Genomic DNA, 10,214 nt, shown 5'->3' with positions numbered 1-10,214 from the left:
ACTCGATACCTGAATCGAATCTATCGACTTAGCGGTAGACTACATTATGAAGGGCAATCCAGATATTAAATTAGGACGGGAAAATCTTACTAAGTTATTTTTCTTTGCCACTGGTCAAACCCATTTTTCATTTTTGGGTAATTTTTACGATCAAATTGATGGGGTAGCCATGGGCTCCCCGCTTGCTCCTGTATTAGCTAGTCTCTTTATGGGTCACCATGAGAAACGCTGGTTAGAGAATTACAATTCAGGTATCGAGTTTTACCGTAGATATGTCGACGACACCTTTGCTTTGTTTAATACCGAGCAGGATGCTTTATCTTTCTTTAGTTATATCAACAGCCAGCATCCTAACATCAAGTTTACTATGGAGAAGGAAGAAAACCACAAGCTTCCCTTCTTAGATGTGCTTTTAGATAACCATAGTAATCAGGGCATTATTACCTCGGTTTTCCACAAGAAGACCTACACCGGTCTTCTCACTAATTATTACAGCTTTGTACCTTTCAGTTACAAATTAGGACTAGTACGCACTCTGGTTGACCGAGTATTTAAAATTAATAATACTTGGACTGGTTTTCACTTGGACATAAGCAACCTTACCAAAACATTAAGGAAGAATTTGTTTCCTTCTAGCGTTATCGAGAATGTTGTTAGAAAATTTCTCAACAATTACTTTACCTCCGATTCCTCTCAGAGTGTTGCTCGGAAGGACAATTGTTTGTATTTTAAATTACCGTACATCGGTCCCTTTTCCATCATAACAAAACGCAGAATTAAGAAATTAGTCAACAAATTTTGCAGCGACCTGGAAATTAAGTTGGTATTCACCCCGTTTAAAATTAGGAGTTGGTTTGGGGCGAAGGATCCTATCCCTGCGGGTTTACGATCGCGAGTCATTTACAAGTTTTCATGTGCAGGCTGTAATGCCTGTTATATTGGTGAAACCAATAGACATTTCGCCACTCGCATCCGTGAACATCTCGCCTCCGACAAACATTCCCACATATTTAAGCACTTGAGAGGTTCTGAAAATTGTCGCTCCCGGTGTTCAGAAGACTGTTTTAAAATCCTCGACTCTGCTTCCACACGTTTCCAATTGAAAATCAAAGAAGCCATGCATATCCTTTGGGAGCAGCCATCTTTAAATTCCCAAGTCAAACATCTTAATTTATCCCTTTCATACTAATTAGTTTCTTTTCTTAGCCTAAACACTTTGGTTTTTCTGTTTTGTTTCGTGGTTGGGTGTTTTTATTCTGTTCTCGCCTTCATCCTTAATTATTCATGTTATATCTCACTTTGTTACACTATTTATTGCTCAACTTTAGTTTATTTCTCATTTGTCAACTGACGATGGATGATGTTTCATCCGAAACATGTATTCATTAAATATGAATTTCAAAAACATCGTATGGATCATCAAAGCGATATCTTACTTCGTGCTGCTAAGAAGTTTTGATATATAAATATTATAATAATAATAATAATAATAATAATAATAATAATAATTATAATAATAATTATTATTATTATTATTATTAATTATTATTATCATTAAATTATATGTTGGAATTTCCGTGAAATCCGCGAAATCCGCTGTTTTCGCTATCATTTGGAAAATCCTTCAATCCAGCAGCACTGGAAGTATTCCCCAAGGTTTTTCCTAATCATGGTGGAAAGGCGGATTGCTCGGATTTTGCGGAAACTTGCAGTTTTTGCCGTTCTTGTTCTTGTTTTGTTTTTCTTTTCTTTTTTTCGTTTTTATTCCTCTAGCGCCTCTCAGTCTGTTTATAAACAGTTTAGTCAGTTTAGTTATGCTCTGTTTAAACTTTCCTCCAAAAAGAACAACGCTTTTGCATTTGTAGGAGTGGGGTCATCAGTTTTTTCTTCAATTTTGAAGAAAATCGTTTCACATAGAGAGCAAACTGTCTTGTGACAGAAAGTCCTAGGTGTATTGTTCTTAACAATTCAACGCGTGTAAAGGGGACCAAGAAACAAGGGAAACGATCTATCTATCTATCTATCGATATAGATACAATGATACTTCCTGATGAGGTGTTAGTTTTTCGTCTTTGAACTAAACTGCGAAAGGGGTGGCGCTGCGGTGAGAACACTAGTTGTAGCTTTCCATCAATGGGGCCCGCGTTCCAAGACTCGGCGTCATATATGGGTTGAATTTGTTGGTTCAAGAGGCTTTTCTCTGAGTAAGACGGTTTTCCTTTGTCTTCAAAAACCAACAATTTGCTTGATTTATAGTCCTCCAGTGGTAAAAGGCTAGACACTTAAAAAAAGTTCCTTTTTTTTACTTTCCTTGTTTCTTTTACATCAATTACTACAGTAGGTGAATAGAAGCTTACTGACAAACAACTAATTCGGTAACGAAAAGAATGATGTGGGTAACGAGGATGAGTTGTTTACATTCAAATTAAAAGAAAAAAAAGATGGTTGCTTTTCTCTAAGCAGGATTGGTTACTAGGCTAGGATTGTAACGTGGTTGTTCGAAATTGCTCAGTATACGCCCCTATGCCCCCACGTTTATCATTTTGTCCGACAGGTACAAAGATTTTTCGAATGATGCTGTTTTATGTGGTGCTAGCAAATTGCTAGTGAATGTTAGGTTCTCTCAACTCAAAAGATTTTATTTTTTAAAAGATACTAATTTCTTGTACACCGTTCGGTGTGACACCGTATAGGTGTAAATGCAGCTGGCAAAGGTGTGATAACGTGACAAAAGGTACGGACAATTGTTCGCTTTTTCGGCAATTTCACGCATAAGACCGTTAAACATAACTTTTAAAAATAATTGGATGAAGATAGCCGGAATAGGTGCATTGTCAGATATGGTATTAATATGATAGGGAAGGCTAAAGGAACAACAGGTGAGTAAAATAAATCTGGTCCAAGGCGGATGAGACAATGCCTGACCTAAAGATTTGTTAGTTTCTTCTTGAATAGGGAACAGTGTGTTTTAGTCCTGCACAAATAAAATCCGTGAAACAAAAACAAAACAGTCAACGATATATCAGGCAGGGTGAAAGGTTTGACTGGCAAAATGTCCTTAAGGCCGTCTGAGTCAACTGCTTGCCAAATGTTTTTTCCGCATTTGAATACCTTTTTGTCCAAAGAGATAAGTGGTGTTTATAATAGGCATCCAGGTGATTCACGACAAATATAGCACTACAGTGTATAAAACAATCGTTCAGTGTCCTTTGCTGGATCACAATTGGAGATCATTGCTTCATGATGAATCTCTGCATGGGTATTTTGCTATTGCTGTTTGGAGTTTCGACTTCTCAAGGTAGGAAGGGTAAATTCGCTAAAACTGGAGACATTTACTGGAACTGATGAGAGCCTCTATAATAGAATTGAAACCTATAACGTTATGTATGCATGAATGCGATCAAGAAGAACAAAATTTCCCCTATTACTAGCTCTGTGCCCGTGGACACTTTTCCCCGAAAATTATCTGAAGAGAAGTGTTTATCATCAGTTACAATTACAATTACCATTAATTTAGTTATACATGAAACAAGAAATATAAGTGACAGAAACCCACGTTTCGGTACATCTTGCGCCATTATCAAGGTTACAAAGATAAAATGCGGTTTGTGAAAAGGCTAAGTTGAAACGAATTTGCATAAAAGAGTGCCAAGCTAATTACATGAATACTTTAGCACGAAGGGAATCCGACTGTACATTCACTGCTGGTTTAAGATATTGAATACACAGCATTTCATTAACAAGGCAGTCAGATTTGTTCGTGCATTTCTTGATTACATTGAAGCGTGCTAAGAAATTGTTCGGAATAGCAGTGTTATGTTCTTTGCAATAATGCCTATTTCTTAGCACGCTTCAATGTAATTCAACCAGCATTGAATGTACAGTCGGATTCCCTTCGTGCTAAAGTATTCATGTAATTAGCTTGGCACTCTTTTATGCAAATTCGTTTCAACTTAGCCTTTTCACAAACCGCATTTTATCTTTGTAACCTTGATAATGGCGCAAGATGCACCGAAACGTCGGTTTCTGTCACTTATATTTCTTGTCTCATGTATTTCTAAATCGTTTCTTATAAGATTAATTTAGTTGTATTAAATCATGTTTTTCCTAGTTTTTAGCTCCTTTCGATTAATCGTAAACCCTGCACATTCATTGTATGCGGGTACATATCCTGCATTGTTGATATACTGCTTCTGTAATCGACCGTACGCTTTTCACCGTTATTTTTTTTCCAAGAAAAAAAACCGAAAGCAGTGTAATTTCTTATGATAACGGAACTTATCAGGTAAATGATTGTTTAGAGCACTTGACCATTCCAAATGCTGCCAGCACCACGACAATCTTTGTTCAAAGTCACTCGCGTTTCCAATGACAATTAAAAAAAAAACGCTAAGACTGAGTTTTTCAGCAAGTAGTGTAGCGTTCCTTCCGGAGTAACAAACAATCCTTAATTTTGTTTCTACGTTTCATCACAAGGGTGTGGTGTAACAACATTTTTGTCTAGGGTGGTGAACGGTGAGAATGCTTCCCCACATGCCTGGCCCTGGCAAATTTCTCTTCGGGTCAGAGGCGGGCACATTTGTGGAGGATCACTGATCAGGAATGACTGGGTGGTCACTGCAGCACATTGTGTTGATAGAATGCCGAACCCGAATAGCTACACTGTTGTTGTGGGTAAGTTGGAAATATTTATTTGTTTTATTTTTGTTTCCAGTTGATCCAAAAGTTAACAGTGGGCTGTTCCCTAAATCAATAAATTTTGATATATTTTTTTGACTGTTGCAGGCCGAATTAGTGTCTTGCGCTACATAGTTTGAAAATCTCCAAGCACCTTTTTTTTCCAATTTTTTTTTCCGTGCTCACCTTAATTGAACATGGTCAAAACCTAACCCGACCTTTTAACTTATCAATTCCACTTACATGCACGAGTTTATTAATTATTCGAAATTGTCTTAAGCCATTCCCTTTTTTTTTCTCCGTTTAGGGTCGTCAGACCGACCCAAATTTTGATACCTATATTGATTTTGGGTTGACGCCTTGTTGTTTTCCTGGCTCCACAGCTATGATGCTGGGGTACCAGGCCTCCGATTCCGAGAATGCTTATGATTTATTTTTAGGTTTTTTTTTTTTTCAATCCGACCGACCGACCGACCGACCCAAGATCAGGAAACGCATTCGACGGCAAACGAAAAAAAAAAAAAAAAAAGAATGGCCTTAACAAATTTTGAGCTTTCGCTTTTGTTCAGCAAAAAACACTAGACTGAATGGGGAAAAGCCGTTATAATTCTGTTTAAATTATTATTTCTTATCTTTAATTCAAACGTAATTTTCCTAGGCATTCAACCAAAACACTCGTCTACGTTTCAGGGGCACATCGTCGAAATGGAAGGACGCAAGTTCAGCAAACTTTAAGAGTAAAAAAGCTCTTTAAGCACGAACAGTTTAGCAGGAGAAATCTGAGAAATGATGTTGCACTTCTGCAACTTGAGAGGTCCATAACGCTAAGCTCAAAAATAAATACCGTGTGCCTGCCAAAAGAAAATAGCAGGGTCTCCCCTGGAACACAATGCTTTATAACCGGTGGGTAAATTCTTTGTCTCTGCATTTGTTTTATCGATGTAAAATATACACCAATATTGGCAAATTCATTATTAATATAGGATAACTGGATCCACTGGGTCCTCAAACGTTTCGAATTTTTTAAAAGATTATAAAGATAATGGGTAGACAAGCTTCTTGTTTCCATATAGGTGGGCATTTTTGTTTTTCCTTGCAATCGAATCTGTAACGTGTGGTGGTGTGTGGTGGAGTTTGCGACACCTGCAAAGAAACTGCCGCACAATATCAGGTAAAAAGGATGAATACAAAGATAAACCATAGGGCTACCCCAGCTTAGAGTCTGAACATTTTCAATTACGACCTATCAGAGTATCGGAGATCAAAAAGACACTTAAACTAAGGTTGAAAGTTAGGAAACCCATTAGTATTGACGTCATCTAACCTCGGTTACTTAACGACGGAGCCAATGGGCTCGCTCCCTCTTTCTCCGTCATCTTTAATGAGATCATACAGGAATATGTGATCCCTTCGGAATAGAAATGGTGACCCTTCTGCGCAAGTCAGGTGCAAAGGACGACCCACAACATTTCCGCCCTACATCCGTTCTAGCTGTGGTATCTAATCAAATTTGCAATTGACCGATTAATCCACAAGGAACTCGTTGGTCATTTTGATAAACATAAGCTCGTGATGACAAAGAAGTCGAAAACCCTTGGTTCGTTGAATGTATTTTATGGGTTTTAGCCTCGTGTATAAATTATAACTTCTTGAGTGGTCACAATCAGGAGACTTGGCTAAGGCTATGTATTCGGTCGACCATGATATTTTAATTTCTAAGCTTAAGTACCACGATGTATACGACGGAAAGCTTTCTGTGGCTCAGGACTATACTACAGGTAAGGAGCAGCTTGTTTGGGTTGACTCTCAATCATCCGAACAGCTGGGTCCATTCTTGTTTCCACCTTAAAACACTGTTCAGTAAAAAGGTGTGCTGACGAAAGAGTTTTATATTTTTAAGTGGTCCAGTCGTAGACACCTTCAAGTTTTATATTAACGAAGACCTTGAAAGTTCTTCAGAATGGTGCGGAGGGTCTAATAATCTTTTCTCAAATCATTTTGAAAGCTTTCAACGACACTACTGTGTAACTAATTTTGATAGCGGAGCTCCGCGGAGCACCATAGTTAGGAAAATATGGTGACCCATGGCATGGCAATTCCCTGGTTCAACTTCCCAGCTGCACTTGTAAATAGCCAACTGGTTTGCCTCCGGCCAGTTGGGATTCTTAACAGTTGTTGTTGTTGTGTTCTGTTGTTTCGTTGATTGTTTCAGATTGGCTCTGAAAAGCCCCTATGGGGAGTGGTCAATTAAGTATGTATTGTATTGTATTGTATGGCAACTATGTTCGACTTTTTCATGCCTTCGATCGTACCGTAAAAATGGGGCGAGAAAAACAGTTGGACTAAACTGTCATAAACGGTAGCTGTTGTGTATCATTTTTGCATCGAAACCCGCTTGTCAAAAATACTTTTTTTCAAATCTCAAAAATCCAGATTTAGATTTAATCTGAAGTATCCTCCTCGAGTGTGGATACTTTGGATTCAGAATCCGTTTTTGGATTTCGCCAAAACAACGCAAAATCCCTTTTTTGGATTCACACCAGAAATTACACTAAAAGTTTCTTGACAACAGTCATATTATTAGTACCTTTCATACAGCTAAAAAAGTAAACTGCAAAAATACCTTCTTTAAATCGATTTGTATCTTAGCAAGAAGGTTTTTAGTCATTTCTTTTTATCGATCCCTAAGGTATTTTTTTCTGGTGGCATTTTCATTGGAGAATTTCTCCAAAACAAACTTAACCGCTGATTCTTTTGTGTTTTTAAAATGGCGCGCAACTCTGATTTTGATTGCTTGCGTTGTCGTGGAAAGAATCCTTTCCCGGATTTGCGTTTTTTTTTTGACGCTGAAGAATCCATTGATCTGAGATCACAAATCCGGTTTTGGAATTTCCCAAAAAAACCCACCCTAAGTCAATAAACATCCATGTTTAATAACCAAAACTAATCCTACCCTGACCCATTTTTTTTCTATCGGATTAATTTAGGCTCAAACCAAAGTTTTTTCAATTCATGTGAGTGCGTATTCAAGTTATTGTAGGTAAAATGAGGATCACTAATTTACCCTAGGTAAAAACCGATTCAACCTGAGAAAGGATTTTGCCGGCAACATAAACACCATGTATCTAAGCAGATTTAATTTTTCTATTCAAGATAGAAAAATTGTTTGTTCTAAAGTGTGTCGTCTGAATGATGGCATATCGGAAAAAAGGTTATAACACTGACATATGATTTGAAGTAGTTAATTGGCACATCCGGCTTCAAAAGTCATTAAACGATTTTGAGAGACTATAACATGTCCAGCGTTTGTTGCACCCAGGTTACCCTGCGAGCAGTTGATTTTCTCCTGCCCATCCTGAGAGAGAAACTACTGCGAACAACCGTTTGATTTTTCATCGAGCATGTGCAAAGTACGTCACACCCCACGTGAATGACGACTTGATGCATTTCTTCGTCTTATTTCACGGGGAAAATATGAATCACTTCACAGCAGGCTCGCCCAAACGCAGAAGCTGCGTAGCTGAGCGCACAAGCAAGCGCCAAAACAAGTTAAATAACTCGCTTTACCGTTTCAGATGTAATTTATTCGTCCTTGGCACTGGATGGTGGCTCACCCAAAGAGACTAAATGTTGCTCGCAGTAGTTTCTCTTTCGGTAAGCAAAGGAGAAACCAACTGCTCGTAGGGTACACCTAGTAGTTGCAATATGTTTACAGTTCTACCCTGCACGTTGGTGTCTTAAATGTCACCGATAATGTAGATTGTAATTCCACTTGAAAGATACTTGTAAAATGCAAATCAAAAAAAAAAAAAGAAACTAAGCAGCTTCAGTAGTGATCATATAAAAATTAAATGCTTTCCACTTTGGAAAGACCTTGAGGAACATAACACTTAGAAAAGGTTTTGTGATCCCAGTTTGCAATGTGCATTAATATGCACATTAAGATCCATACTAAACGTTATTTCCTTACTGTTTATTCCCGTTTTAGGATGGGGACGAACTGTTGGAGGAGGCAATGCTGCTGACATTCTTCAGCAAGCCATGTTGCCTGTTGCGGAACACAGCAAGTGCAGTCGGGTCAACGGAAGACTGTTACCAGTTGACGAGAAGTCCATGGTGTGCGCTGGAGGTCAAGGCAAAGGTGGATGTCAGGTAAATGTCGCTTGGGCGCTAGAAACTGATAACAAAAACAAAAAGATATATATATATATATATATATATATATATATATATATATATATATATATATAGTTGCATATAAACTGGAGAGGAAGACAAAACTTCTCGAAGGTCCAGGAAATTTAATAAAAACGTTTCGGCCCTTCGGCCTTCGTCAGTTAAAATTTTTTAAAATAGAGTAAAAGTTAAAAATCTAAGGATAAAATGACCTAATTATTACAGCAGTGGAGACTATATAGTCTCTGAAAGACTAACAATATGGCTATTGTAATGGAATACAATTAAGTAGTAAATTGTATGGTACAATACAAGCCAAAACTAAAGCTTAATCACTAAAACAAAAGTAATGATGTAATACTAAAATCTAGAGTTATGTAAGTGATTCAATCTATTTATGTAATACCGACTACAAATTAGATGGGACTACAATGGAAAGAAAAAACCTTTTTATGGAACATTGAAATTGATCCGGATATATATATATATATATATATATATATATATATAATGTTTGAATGAAGATTGGCTTACCAACGGTGATGCCGCTTGGAAGAAGGATCCAAAGGATACTACACGCTTGCACTCGAAAATTGTAGTTTGTGGAGAAAGAGTATTTTTAACCCTGTACACTCTATACTGAGGAAGCCCGAAGGGCGAAACGTTTATTAAAGAGTTTTGGCCACGGAAGAAGTTCGCTGTTTACTCTTTCTACACAAACTATATATATATATATATATATATATATATATATATATATAATGATTTGGTTGAAAAGTTAAAACAAGACTAGATGTTGCATCTCGACAACGCTGTTTCGTGAGTTGCCTCACTCATCAGGAGTTTAATATATATATATATATATATATATATATATATATATATATATATATATATTGAGAGAGTCATTACGACAGCCTGGTTTTCATGTTTCATGTCGTTCCCATGTGATAGACTTGAAAGAACTCACTACCTGGCGAACGGGAAGGACTGGAGCCTTCAATCTTGTTGCAGTTAGGGCTATACAGTCACTTGTAAGAGTAAATTGAAATTTATCTTCCCGGGGGAATTAAAGTATGGCTGGACACGCCAAGCTAACATTATCGTGAACCATTCAAAACTCTACATTGTTCTTTTATTGCACCTTAATTCTTACAGGGAGATAGTGGCGGTCCATTCGTTTGCAATGAAGGAGGAAAATTTGTATTACGTGGTGCTGTGAGCTGGGGACACTCAAGGTGTCGAACCGATCACTACACCGTGTTTGCTAGAGTGAGCAGCTTCATTGGATGGATAGAAAGCAAGATGTCAGGTTACCTGCGTTTGTGCATTTTCATTTACGTCATTAAAATGGGTAAAAG

The 10,214-nt window shown here is 37.5% G+C and overlaps 1 protein-coding gene across 1 annotated transcript in view; it reads left to right on the top strand.

Annotated features, from left to right (window-relative positions):
• Positions 1 to 3,190: 3,190 nt before the first annotated feature.
• LOC137996024 (chymotrypsinogen A-like) overlaps positions 3,191 to 10,214 on the top strand; it is a 16,972-nt gene continuing 9,948 nt past the window's right edge. Inside the window, exons 1-5 of the mRNA XM_068841463.1 lie at positions 3,191 to 3,298; positions 4,477 to 4,674; positions 5,368 to 5,580; positions 8,666 to 8,829; positions 10,012 to 10,165. Of these exons, the coding sequence (XP_068697564.1) occupies positions 3,241 to 3,298; positions 4,477 to 4,674; positions 5,368 to 5,580; positions 8,666 to 8,829; positions 10,012 to 10,165 (787 nt within the window). The 5' untranslated portion in view covers positions 3,191 to 3,240. The remainder of the gene's footprint in view (positions 3,299 to 4,476; positions 4,675 to 5,367; positions 5,581 to 8,665; positions 8,830 to 10,011; positions 10,166 to 10,214) is intronic.

The sequence above is a fragment of the Montipora foliosa genome, chromosome 3 (genome assembly GCF_036669935.1).
Source record: "Montipora foliosa isolate CH-2021 chromosome 3, ASM3666993v2, whole genome shotgun sequence".
Taxonomy (NCBI): domain Eukaryota; kingdom Metazoa; phylum Cnidaria; class Anthozoa; order Scleractinia; family Acroporidae; genus Montipora; species Montipora foliosa.
Note: the sequence above shows the minus strand (reverse complement) of the source record. Positions and strands in the feature narration are given on the sequence as shown.